Source organism: Homalodisca vitripennis, chromosome X (assembly GCF_021130785.1).
Source record: "Homalodisca vitripennis isolate AUS2020 chromosome X, UT_GWSS_2.1, whole genome shotgun sequence".
NCBI classification, from domain to species: domain Eukaryota; kingdom Metazoa; phylum Arthropoda; class Insecta; order Hemiptera; family Cicadellidae; genus Homalodisca; species Homalodisca vitripennis.
This window is the reverse complement of record NC_060215.1, coordinates 25,596,982-25,611,581: the sequence shown is the minus strand read 5'-3', so window position 1 is coordinate 25,611,581 and position 14,600 is coordinate 25,596,982. Positions and strand designations below refer to the sequence as shown.

General features: G+C 35.1%; 1 protein-coding gene across 2 annotated transcripts in view; it reads left to right on the top strand.

Moving 5' to 3' along the window:
• The window catches only part of LOC124368806 (nuclear factor 1 X-type-like), a 551,559-nt gene that overhangs the window by 96,002 nt on the left and 440,957 nt on the right, over positions 1-14,600 (top strand). For both annotated transcript variants that reach the window (XM_046826193.1, XM_046826194.1), the window contains exon 2: positions 1,538-1,613. In XM_046826193.1, the coding sequence (XP_046682149.1) occupies positions 1,605-1,613 (9 nt within the window). In that variant the 5' untranslated portion in view covers positions 1,538-1,604. The remainder of the gene's footprint in view (positions 1-1,537; positions 1,614-14,600) is intronic.

Here is a 14,600-nt window from a genome sequence, read left to right as displayed (position 1 = left end):
CACACGAAACCAATTTAATATAAAATAATTGAATGTATTATAGTAGAACACGGTAAGCCGAAAATTGCTTCATTTAATAAAACTGAATTGTTGTTATAACGAGTATAAACATTTATTATGATTTATTAACTACTCAACTTTAAATAGACTTTTTTGATTACCCCGCGTGCCTAGCCAGTGCAACACAATATTTTGAAATATTTTTGCGTCATTGTTGAGAACCAACATAAGTTAAACCAAAACTGTGTTGATTGACCTCTAATACCTTATATTCCCTGAAGCCTTATTCAGTCAACTCAAGTTAATCCAAAACTGTGTTGATTGATTTCTAACACTTTATATTCCCTGAAGCCATATTCAGTCAACTCAATCAAAATTGTGTTAGTGGCTCTGCAAAACTTTATGTTCTTTGGAGCCTCCATTCCTATGTTCACATCCTTCATTAAACATAAGTTAAATCAAAACTGTGTTGATTGATTTCTAACACTTTATATTCCCTGAAGCCATATTCAGTCAACTCAATCAAAATTGTGTTAGTGGCTCTGCAAAACTTTATGTTCTTTGGAGCCTTCATTCCTATGTTCACATCCTTTATTAAACATAAGTTAAATCAAAACTGTGTAGATTGATTTCTAACACTTTATATTCCCTGAAGCCATATTCAGTCAACTCAATCAAAATTGTGTTAGTGGCTCTGCAAAACTTTATGTTCTTTGGAGCCTTCATTCCTATGTTCACATCCTTTATTAAACATAAGTTAAATCAAAACTGTGTTGATTGATTTCTAACACTTTATATTCCCCGAAGCCATATTCAGTCAACTTAATCAAAATTGTGTTAGTGGCTCTGCAAACTTTATGTTCTTTGGAGCCTTCATTCCTATGTTCACATCATTTATTAAACATAAGTTAAATCAAAACTGTGTAGATGGTTTTCTATATTAGTTAAAAATATTTAAAATGGCAAATCGTGTTAGTAGAAATGAATCAGAAAGTGTATATGTTAGTCGTGTAATAATCATAAGCGTGAAAGGTCGCTATATACTGATCTTAAAAAATGTAATATTTCCCACCACATGCAAACGTGTAAAATGTAAATTTTATAAGTTTAAGCATCAAACAATATTCATCTTGTTCTCACATAATCAAAACCTTACATGTTGTTATCTAGACAACACCTACGGAAGAGACGGGAGTTTATGCAAATTTTTTCGTGCCGGTTGCACCCCTGGATGAAATGTGACTGGTTAAGAAGCTGTTGCTCTGCTGTGTACATAAATATTTTTAAGTCTAAGAAGAGTTCTCTCTCCATAACACATCTTAAATTACAGAAGTATAATAGGATGATGTAAGTTTTGAAACAAAGGTCATAGTAACCAACACCAGTTTAAGGGTATGTAATTAATCATTTGTATTACCTCTCAAATCCTCTATCTCTTAGCCACGGCTTTTTAATCTAATTACATCTGGATGAAATAGGATGAACGTGGTACAAACATTGTATTCACGACTTATTCACGAATGTTTATTTGCTGTAGGTAGAAATGAGGCACCATCGGCGAACCACACTATAGTCGTCTTGAGGCTCGCTTCTCTTTCTAACTCATGGGGCTGGTAAGTAATATTTACCTGTATTTTTAATTAATGAGTAAGTAAGTTTAGAAGATGTAAATTAATATAAAGTAAGTGTTTCTCAAGCAAACGAGTTTATTTTACAGTTACTTTAACCTCAACTGTGAAATCCTTAATTTCTCAATGGTTTATTTATAATGGTTGGTAAGTTTCGTATACCAATACCACGAATGTTTTTGAAGCTTTTGAAAAGTATGTTCTGTTACGGAACATGTTTTAATTAAAAATACAAGACGTCCACCTGAGTGTTCATTAAAACGAACGACGCACCGCCATAGTTTAACCACAATCCAGTAACCAAATAAAAAAGGTATACAAAATGCCCATTACTCCATGTTGACGTTTCTTTGAGCACCAAATTGTAACAGGGGATTTAAATTTAGTTTTATATCAAGCAAAGGCTCGGGCAAGTGGGCGTATTATAAATCAACCCGAAGACACTCGACACATAGTTGGCTCCACAACAACACTGTGTTGCACAGAGTCTGCAGGCTACAGTAGTGTGGATGAGATCTTAAGATTACTGCCAACTATCTGGATGGGATACTTACCTACTGGTCAGACACCCCCGGTCTTCTCACAAAGCGTATTGGCCGAGATCCGTGCCCGTAATCCGTTAGCAATATATGCGAGTTTACTAAGATCTACTGGATGTATGCAACAAGTACGCTTCTAGTGATTTGCAAGCATTGTTGTGTGAGATAGTTCACGAGTTTCTAAGAGTAAGGCAAGAAAGTTTCTCCAACATGTAACAGAGGTATTCATTTTCATACTTTTTATGGAATTGAAGCGAGCGCAATGTGTAAACAAGAAGCGACCATAAGGATAAGGTTAGAAGCAAAGTTTTTCTCAAACGAGGAGGAAACCGAGAGAGCTTGGACTTGAGGAAGAAGTCTTGTAAACGCCAAACAACGACAGTAGGGCGGTATCCACTCGAGTTGGCCGGACGCCAGACCTAGTCCAAGTCCTCGGTATCTTGCCTTCCCTCAGGAACCATAAAATTGAACTGTCCCTTTTTTGTCAAAACTATGCCTGGGTATACTAAGAGACAAATTTTTAATCTTGTTCGTACTTTCACGATTTTGAACGGAAGAAAGGAATTCTAATGCTTAAGTATGAGGATAACTTGACTACAAAAAATAAATTAAATCAATAGCCGCTGGTTACGCTTTTATTGCATAAGTACTGTACATTGCATATACAGCGTGAGTTAAAATTATGGGTATACTCTGTTAGTTTTTGATGGATAAAGATGGAGGGATGGACCTCGTGACACGTTTCTAGTAAATAGAAGTGAACGTTCAGTAACTGTTACAACTTTGGCCATTTCCCCAAAATGGGATTTGGGGGGGGGGGGCTCGGCTCAATGAACTGTTATTTTGTACTGCGTTGAAATAGAAAGCTCTAGTTTCCACTGTTCTTCTTCTTAACTTAATGGGTCTTTACATTTTGAAATTTTGAGCCGCTCCCCAAAATGGTATTTTAGGGAAATGGGCAAAGTTGTAAAAGTTACTGAACGTTCACTTATATTTCCTAGAAAAGTGTTCCGAGTTCCATCTTTATCCATCAAAAACTAAACTAATCCATACTTTCAATTCACACTGTATTTTCGATACCATTTACCTTACCTGCAACATCCACATTCTAAAACCCACAGTGACCTAATAATAAAAATGTGTTAATGTCTGAAGACATTGCGAAAAATACCGCAGTGGGAGACTGCATGTTTCAAAATATTTTCAGTTTATTTTTTAGGAACATACGGATTATTATGCAAATATACTGCCTGATTAACCCATAAAGCCAACGAGGCCAGTCTCTATCTATAACGTGTACAAGTTTAAGGAGGCATAGTGAATTATATTGTGCTGGGAAAATATGGGTTACGCATGCAAATGTAATGATGGATTAACCCATATAAATTCCACGGGATAAGTTTCTACGTAGAACGTGTACAATTGTTGTGACACGTAGTGATTCGAAATGTTCATGTACTGGGATGATGTGGGTTATATGATATTGTTATGTTGGATTATACAGTAAACGCCCACAGGATTCGTTCCTACCCACAACGTGTAAAGTTGTATGATACTTAGTGACTATTAATGTTCATGTACTGGGATGTTATGGGTTATATGTTATTGTTATGTAGGATTATACAGTAAACGCCCACAGGATTCGTTCCTACCCACAACGTGTAAAGTTGTATGATACTTAGTGACTATTAATGTTCATGTACTGGGATGTTATGGGTTATATGCTATTGTTATGTCGGATTACACAGTAAACGCCCACAGGATTCGTTCCTACCCACAACGTGTAAAGTTGTATGATACTTAGTGACTATTAATGTTCATGTACTGGGATGTTATGGGTTATATGTTATTGTTATGTAGGATTATACAGTAAATGCCCACAGGATTCGTTCCTACCCACAACGTGTAAAGTTGTATGATACTTAGTGACTATTAATGTTCATGTACTGGGATGTTATGGGTTATATGCTATTGTTATGTCGGATTACGCAGTAAACGCCCACAGGATTCGTTCCTACCCACAACGTGTAAAGTTGTATGATACTTAGTGACTATTAATGTTCATGTACTGGGATGATGTGGGTTATATGATATTGTTATGTTGGATTATACAGTAAACGCCCACAGGATTCGTTCCTACCCACAACGTGTAAAGTTGTATGATACTTAGTGACTATTAATGTTCATGTACTGGGATGATGTGGGTTATATGATATTGTTATTTTGGATTATACAGTAAACGCCCACAGGATTCTTTCCTACCCACAACGTGTAAAGTTGTATGATACTTAGTGACTATTAATGTTCATGTACTGGGATGATGTGGGTTATATGATATTGTTATGTTGGATTATACAGTAAACGCCCACAGGATTCGTTCCTACCCACAACGTGTAAAGTTGCATGATACTTAGTGACTATTAATGTTCATGTACTGGGAAGTTACGGGTTATATGCTATTGTTATGTCGGATTATACAGTAAACGCCTACAGGATTCGTTCCTACCCACAACGTGTAAAGTTGTATGATACTTAGTGACTATTAATGTTCATGTACTGGGATGTTATGGGTTATATGTTATTGTTATGTAGGATTATACAGTAAATGCCCACAGGATTCGTTCCTACCCACAACGTGTAAAGTTGTATGATACTTAGTGACTATTAATGTTCATGTACTGGGATGTTATGGGTTATATGCTATTGTTATGTCGGATTACGCAGTAAACGCCCACAGGATTCGTTCCTACCCACAACGTGTAAAGTTGTATGATACTTAGTGACTATTAATGTTCATGTACTGGGATGATGTGGGTTATATGATATTGTTATTTTGGATTATACAGTAAACGCCCACAGGATTCTTTCCTACCCACAACGTGTAAAGTTGTATGATACTTAGTGACTATTAATGTTCATGTACTGGGATGATGTGGGTTATATGATATTGTTATGTTGGATTATACAGTAAACGCCCACAGGATTCGTTCCTACCCACAACGTGTAAAGTTGCATGATACTTAGTGACTATTAATGTTCATGTACTGGGATGTTATGGGTTATATGCTATTGTTATGTCGGATTATACAGTAAACGCCCACAGGATACGTTCCTACCCACAACGTGTAAAGTTGTATGATACTTAGTGACTATTAATGTTCATGTACTGGGATGATGTGGGTTATATGATATTGTTATGTTGGATTATACAGTAAACGCCCACAGGATTCGTTCCTACCCACAACGTGTAAAGTTGCATGATACTTAGTGACTATTAATGTTCATGTACTGGGATGTTATGGGTTATATGCTATTGTTATGTCGGATTATACAGTAAACGCCCACAGGATACGTTCCTACCCACAACGTGTAAAGTTGTATGATACTTAGTGACTATTAATGTTCATGTACTGGGAAGTTACGGGTTATATGCTATTGTTATGTCGGATTATACAGTAAACGCCTACAGGATTCGTTCCTACCCACAACGTGTAAAGTTGTATGATACTTAGTGACTATTAATGTTCATGTACTGGGATGTTATGGGTTATATGCTATTGTTATGTCGGATTATACAGTAAACGCCTACAGGATTCGTTCCTACCCACAACGTGTAAAGTTGTATGATACTTAGTGACTATTAATGTTCATGTACTGGGATGATGTGGGTTATATGATATTGTTATGTTGGATTATACAGTAAACGCCCACAGGATTCGTTCCTACCCACAACGTGTAAAGTTGCATGATACTTAGTGACTATTAATGTTCATGTACTGGGATGTTATGGGTTATATGCTATTGTTATGTCGGATTATACAGTAAACGCCCACAGGATACGTTCCTACCCACAACGTGTAAAGTTGTATGATACTTAGTGACTATTAATGTTCATGTACTGGGATGTTACGGGTTATATGCTATTGTTATGTCGGATTATACAGTAAACGCCTACAGGATTCGTTCCTACCCACAACGTGTAAAGTTGTATGATACTTAGTGACTATTAATGTTCATGTACTGGGATGTTATGGGTTATATGCTATTGTTATGTCGGATTATACAGTAAACGCCTACAGGATTCGTTCCTACCCACAACGTGTAAAGTTGTATGATACTTAGTGACTATTAATGTTCATGTACTGGGATGATGTGGGTTATATGATATTGTTATGTAGGATTATACAGTAAACGCCCACATGATTCGTTCCTACCCACAACGTGTAAGGTTGCATGATACTTAGTGACTATTAATGTTCATGTACTGGGATGTTATGGGTTATATGCTATTGATATGTCGGATTATACAGTAAACGTCCCCCCCTTCTTACTTTTGAATGGAATTGAACAAACCAATATCGTTTGGGGAGTAGCTATATAATAGCAAATGTTGATTTTTGCGTTACATGAGAACTTAGCCCCTCAACCCAAAATGGGGGTTGGGAGGACAAGTCAAAATGTTTAATTCCAAACCCCAATCAAATTTCTTTATAAAAGAAGAACAATGCCACAGATTAGAAGTCTCTATCTCAATCCAGTACGAAACAACGGCTTGTCAAAGTTTTATTCAAAAGTTACGCTAAAAAACACTATTTTTCTTAACTCATCTGTTCAGACTTATTCTTAATACTAAGTAGTGCTAAATTAAACTTAAAATAATTAAACTTAATGTTGAAATCTTACCTCAACCTTTTTTAAGCTCAAAGTAAATGCTCAAAATGGCCCCCATTTACTTCTTGGCAAAAATAAAGTCTTGATTCAAATGAATGTCGTACGTTTTAGTACCCCGCAAAGGATATTGGTTTGTTTAATTCCATTCAAAAGTTAGAAGGGGGGGGGTGGGACTTTTGGGACACCCGGTATATAAGCAAAATGTAAAATAGTAAATACACATATAGTTAATAGTAGGGATATAATGAAATGTGTGGTTTAAGTAAACCGATGGAAGTGTACTCTTACTATTCAGTTGGTCTATTTGGCATTTTAAGGTAAAAATCAAAATTTTAATTACATACTTCCCAAAGTTATTGTTCGCTTAGCCGTAATTTTTACATCACCGTGGGGGACAAATTTAGAAATAAAATACAAACAACAGTCCTTCTGTACTGTGAATCAGTTATTTCGTAAAACAGAACCCTTTAGAAATAAAAAATGGATGGCAGTAGTGGGACTGGCCGACAGAAGTGACTATTTCTTATAAATCAAACACAGACTAAAATACTCGTTTGAATAAATCTACTAATTTATTTATTAATGAATCCGATGTAAAATTGATTAACTTACTGTATCATTTAATAGCAGTATTTAAAGCATATCTGATTCTAAATTGAATTTCTGCACGGTTAATATTAATTCATATTAAATTTCACTACTAGTTTCGTCCTGACGAGATTTAAAAAAGAATTAAAAATAAATTGATTAGATATTTTCTAGCTATATAAGTCGTAGTGTATGTAATTTCATCCTGAAAGAAATTAGTCTTTCTATTGATTATAATTATAAAATTTACTTAATTAAATTGGGCCTAATCTACATTAACATAACAAATAAATTATGTAAAAACAGATTTTAATACAAACTTTGCTGAAGAAATATCAAAACCATTAACTGAATTTTTAAAAGATCAATTAAATTCAACAATGTCAAACCATAACAAAACAAGTACAACGAGATATGGAACAGCAAGATATTTAGCAACATTGTATTCCAGAATTGATCTTCTTATTTTAGTTATTATATACCCATAATTTCATTTTCATAATATAATGACAATAAAAATGTAGTAAGCATATCTGCCTTACCATTTTTTGATCATTATCATCTTTACTGCTATCTCGTATTTCAGAAATAAGAAATAAAAAGTGGTTCCTTCCCCTAGTGGCTACAGAGCGAAAAAGCGTGACGTGACGTGACGTGACGCTAAACTACATCCTTAGCCTGCCAAAAGAAGTAGTCACTTCAAAAACTCGTGACTTGTGACCGACCGGCATAGTATTCCTTTCCAGTCCCCCATCACGAGTCATAAAGTTATTCTTTGCTGATCTCTATACCTTTCGGGAGTTTGCCTAAGTTGTCTGTACTTATGAAGAATCATCTTGAGAAAAGTTGAAATTGCAACAAACCGACCACATATCAGATTCTGTCATGTTGTCGGATTTGATAATTTATATGGACACACGGAATCAACCAAAAGCTGTTGATTGAATGTTACAAATTATTTTAGAACTCAACGAGACAATTTGTCCCGCGAGGCAGGTGAGCCATGCACGCTCGGTGAGCCACAGTGTAGCAGTAGCCCCGGTTGGCTCCTGGCCAGCCGTAGTGTCATCGGTTTCTGAGGCTTCCCCGAGGAATCATAAAAATGTCCTGTGTCAGCGATCGATTTTTCGAAACTCTGCTAGATAATTTGTCTTTGCTTCACGTTTAAAGAGCTATAGTTGAACGCTAGTCATCACTGGCTTCACGCCAAACAAATTCGTTGAGGTACAGTTTCTCATGGTGCATCACCGGGAGTCTATCAATATATATCGTGCCGACCTTCTACTGGTAGGAATGTTTTACTCCTCCTATAGTCGATTTATAAAAACATACAAGCTAGATCTAAGATACAACTTGAATCCGACTGTTATAGGATATCCCCAGATACGGAATAGTTTTATTTTTGGAAACAAGCAATAGAGAATATTAGAAAATCGTAAATCCGAAAACTTGCCAATTTGAGTTTTACGCCATTTTTAACTTCACATCAAACCTCTAAAATGTATATGACAAATTACTTTGCTCATCTCTGTCTACGCATTGTGCCAGAAAATTATTTTGAAACATCCACACCAATTTTAAAGTTTCTTTCAAACTAATTTTACTACGATTTGTAATGTAATAAACTATTGTGTGTTCCATACATATTTACCTGTAGTTTACTATTAAATACAGAGTTTTCTCTTAAAGATTGATATAAATCATTAAAATGTCTTCACCAAAATGAGAAACGAGAAATGACAAAAAAAAAAAAAAAAAAAAAAAAAAAAAAAAAAAAAACAGCAAAACCTGTTCCAAACTACTTCGTTTTATGTTATTACTACGAGTATACTCTTAAACTATTTGATGTACATAATATACAATGGTGTACATTTTAAAATGATTTTTACAAGTACATGATTGTTATACCTTGTAGAACGCGCCACAGATTAGAGAAATGGTGGGAAAACACACATTAGGTTGTTCTCATCAGCTGAACCAAGAAACAGTCTCACGCTGTTCTACTGTTCTTGATCACGCGCCTTTTTATGACGCACACGACCCGTGTTTCATCACACAAACAATATTGTTAAGCCTTATCACATGTTTTATGTTATGTTATAGTAACTTTTAAAAATCACCATATCATTGATTATATTTTATTGATATTATAAAAAAAGTTTTTGTCATAAAAACATTGTTTGCATATAGATAATAATAAAAAAATTCGTTTCAAAACGTCCCAGAATGGTAATACTCTTTTGAACACATTTATTGGTAGAGTTCTGGAAAGATATCACTAGTTTAAAAATAATTTGGGTTACTCCATAACGTGTTAACAATTTTCTAAACAAAGCTAATTGGTTCTTAATAATTGAAATGTAGTTTTAAATGGAATTGTGCCACAATTGGTTTGGTAGAAGAACCTTCCGATTCCACCACGTTAGTGGGCGGGTATTAAGAATTGGTTTTGGAGATTTACTTTAAAAATTGATGTAAATACTTGTATGAATATTTTTGTACAAACATACAAATACATCAGTTTGATTATTAGAAAAAAAAATTACTGTATTGCTTTATTATTTTTCGTCATAACTATAATACAAATGAGCGTACGCCCTTTCTCACGGGTTTCGCGTGATATTGTTTTTCTACGAGTGAAGAGACACGGTGACTTCAAGATGAACCCCTCTACCCCTCTGATGTCAGACTACCGCACACCCCTCGCTACTGCAGAGCTCACTTGATTAATTACAGCCCCTACAAGAATAGCCAACCTTAAGGTTTTGAATGTTAAATCATACAACACGGTACATTATAGTACATATAACGTCTTACAATTTAAACGAGACTTCATACGGAGCATGTACTAATCAGCTTTAAACCTTGGGGCTTGTATCTAGTAATAGTGGCAATTCGGGAGCTGATGTGACTGAATTATTGTTGATTCTTGATTTCGAACAAACGCAATCTTAAATATAAATAATTAGTTAAAGTAAACGAGGAATATGATATGGTTAATTTATATTCAGAAATTACGTATCTACCTAACTAATCGTACTAAAGGTTATTCTGGTCCTTGAAAAGGATGCGGCCACGACACCTAAATCCTGCACTACTTCAAGTGGTAACAAAGCTACTCGTATTAAAAAAAACCATTCCACGGTAGACCGAACTACCCTACTATCAGCTGCCCTGATGGCTGTGGGTATCTCCGATGCTATTTTAAGTCTATCTCGATCTTATGTGAACACGAGAGATCGGACAAGGAGACAAACCCCGCACGTGAAACCGAGCTACTCGCCACAGCCGGCTGCCACGATGGCTAATGGTTGACTATCGATTTCAGTTGCTGCTGCCATTTGAATTCTATCTCGATCCTACGTAAACACGAGAGATCGGACAAGGAAACAACCCCCGCACGTGAAACCGAGCCACTCGCCACAGCCGGCTGCCACGACAGCTAATGGTTGACTATCTACTTCAGTTGCCGATGCCATTGGAATTCTATCTCGATCCTACGTGAACATGAGAGATCGGACAAGGAGACAAACCACGCAGGTGAAACCGAGCCACTCGCCACAGCCGGCTGCCACGACGGTTAATGGTTGACTATATACTTCAGTTGCCGCTGCCATTTGAATTCTGTCTCGATCTTAAGTGAACATGAGATATCGGACAAGGAGACAAACCCCGCACGTGAAACCGAGCCACTCGTCACAGCCGGCTGCCACGACGGCTAATGGTTGACTATCTACTTCAGTTGCCGATGCCATTGGAATTCTATCTCGATCCTACGTGAACATGAGAGATCGGACAAGGAGACAAACCCCGCACGTGAAACCGAGCCACTCGCCACAGCCGGCTGCCACGACGGCTATTGATTGTGGTCCCTAGCGCTTGCCGCCACTCCGGTCCTAAAAGTAAACATGTCCCTATTTACGCTACTTGCCGCTCTTGTCTTAAAGTCGATTCGTTTAACGTTAGTCGGGAAAATCTGGAAAATATCCTGCGAGCTGTAATCCTATTTTCTCTTACGTATATTAAAATCTCTTCCTCGTATATTTTTAATGACCTAACTTATAATAAAAAAATAGAATGTAATGTAGTCATAGATATAATTAACATTTTGTACAATAATTCGAATTTCTGGTTTTCTGAATTTGTAACATAAAGTTAGCGATTTAGTGAATAAACTATATGAGATTACAGATTTGATATGTTGAATACCAAAGAAGGGATAAATTACATTTATTATTTCCATTGCATGAATTATTCCCAATGTGAATACTTTACATTAATTTGGAAACTAAATTTAGTTTAATAATTTTAATTGTGTTTTGAAACTGTAACAAATTCTAAGAACAAGACAAGTTAAGGATTACAACCTTCTTAAAGAATATAACACATTTTATTGCCAATATTCTTGAACTTAATGAGGATTCTTGAATAGCAAAGGAATAAGTAAGTGCATGCTATCCGCTAGTAACGCATTCTATACTACTGAAAACATTTTTTAAAGTAAAATATGTAAAATTATGCCTTAGCATTGTGATCCAAACTGTCAGGATGACAGTTTTCACTGAACCGGTTTTATTCTATAATATCCCAAATACTATTGTTCAACAGGTTATCTAATGACTTAAACCTATTTTGGAACTAACTAGCCGAGCGATGATTTGTATCATCTCAGTAGTGTACTGTATCATTTGTGTATCTCTCTACGTCACGATTGCGGCAAGTGTGTGCGTGCGTGCGTAATAAATCAATATATAGTCATATCGTCGTTATGTTAGACGGTTTTACTGATTACGTTTCTGTAAAAAAAACTGCTTTTACTAGGGAATATTTTCATGACACTCAACTCGAGCGAATGCATTTGGAATATAAAGTATGGGCCAGTCCACCAAAACCAAATTCTAAAATCCACAAAAACTTCACGAGAGCCCTAAGGCTTGATACTTACGGAAACTTGAAATACTAAGCTGATGGATGCAACTTAAAGTGAAAGTTTACCGACAGATATGGTAACATATTGTAGGTATTTAGATGTGTCTTGCTCTTTGACTCAGAGACAACTAATGAAAAAGAGTACATCATGTTTTTACAGTATGTATAAACGAAATATGGCTTGAGTAAATGACAAGTTTCTTTCTTATTTTTTCATTTATAAATAATAACATATATTTAAATATGTAAATTTTTCAGTTATATTTTATTAATTTATTATTTCCTTAAGTAATGAATAAATAATAAATGTAAATCTGTGAAGATGTGCTATAAATATAGTATATGTATATACTGTAAAAATTACATGTTTTTATTCAACCAGTTTTTTGGGTCTGGTTACAAAATTCCCTGCATATCTTACCTCAAGTTCTTATGGTTATCGTAAAATGATAAAAACATTTTCAATTTTTCAGCGATGTCATCTAAAGGAGCTGTAATTTTAAATTTAGAAAACCCAACCAAGAATGAATTTCACCACCTTATAACGCAGTTTCCCCGGCAAAACATTTAATTTCGCTCATAAAATTGTTCCAGCTACTATTAACGAAACAAAATTTCGTGTTCTTGTTTTAGTAACACCAATATTTAACACTGGAAGTTGCTTTCTAGATAATCAGAGCGCGAAGTCTAGTGCAGTAGTTTAATTATTCTATAATCAGTCCAATTGTAGTGTGTAAAATGCAATAGTTATTCTATAAGCGGATACATATACCGGCTGTGTCTGTAGAGTTGTATAGCATGAGCTGTTACTATAGGAGCTTTCAAAAGCCTCCTATAGTAATTACTACACTGCCCTAGTAAGAAAAAAGTATTACAGTTTGAAAAATGTATAAAATTTTGAAATAAAAACAATGTAAACATTTATAAACGGCTTCGCTCCTGAAATTCATATTGTATTTTCAAAAACCTACATATGTTCATTTTATGGGACAAGAATAAAATGCAAAGATGAGAGAGGGTTTAGAAGACGGAAGAGATAACATCAGGTCGGGATTGAAAGTGGCAAATGGAAGCAGTAGGTTTAGCGCAAAGCGTAATTGGTGGCCACAGACAAATTGTCGGTGTTCACAGCAAATGACGGGGTGGCCACATAAGTGGCAGGCGGGTATTACTCTTCAATCGTCACATCCGTGTGGTCTCCTCTGTTTATTATCTCCCGTCTTAGGAGAGGAGTAAAGTAACTAAAACACTATTTAGTCAGTAACCCATCACTACGGTTTCGTGATCACGACTAACTAACTACTATTAGTATCACATGACTATACGTTATACTTTACAAAGTCGCATGTAAAAATTGGTCACAGTAAATATTTTATGGATGGATTATGACTACGTATTAAAATGATAAAAATATAAAAATGATTTTGTGACGTCATATTTATTTTTTTAATAAAATTCAAACTGTATAAAGTCCTTTATATAATTCGTGGATAAAAAAAATTAGGACGTTTGCTGGTCACACTTGTATAAAATTCAAATATAAAATGTCAGAAAAACAATTTTAACTAAATTTGTTAATTTTCAATACTTATAGCCCTTTTACATGCTTAAATTCGCCAGTCCCCAAGTCGTATCTATTTTTAATTTAGGTTCCGAATTGATAAAACATCGAGTAGGACTTATCTATATTAAATTATAATATAATGTAATTGATATTGTGATGAATGAATATAGATCATATGTTTATAGAAGGTGAAATTGTTGTATATGTCGATTAATCAGTGTTAATTCCCGTATTTATTCTTCAAAACATTTTCGTTTCTTACAATCAATTTACACCCAAAAATATTATTTTTACTCGTGTTTTTGGCCAAGAAGCAACTGCTAAATATTCTAAGTTTTTAATTAAATATTTAACATTTGTTAAGTGGTTAAAAGTGGTGTAAACTCGCTTAGCTGTCGAAAGTCTTCTTCGTAAAAATTCAAACATACCTAAAATCAAAACTGGCTCACAGAGCCAGTAATACATATCGGCTTATAAAGGTGAATGGAGGGAATGAATTTGTATCGTGATTGGCTGAATGTTAACCGATTACCGATCAGTCTAACCAATGAGCGATCAGTATAGACTTTTATCACAGACTGAAAACTTATGAATAATTGTATACTCTTGTTTTCGTTGTTAAAATTATTTTATGTTTGATTATTCCTAAATTTTATCTTCCATATGACTTCAAACCATATA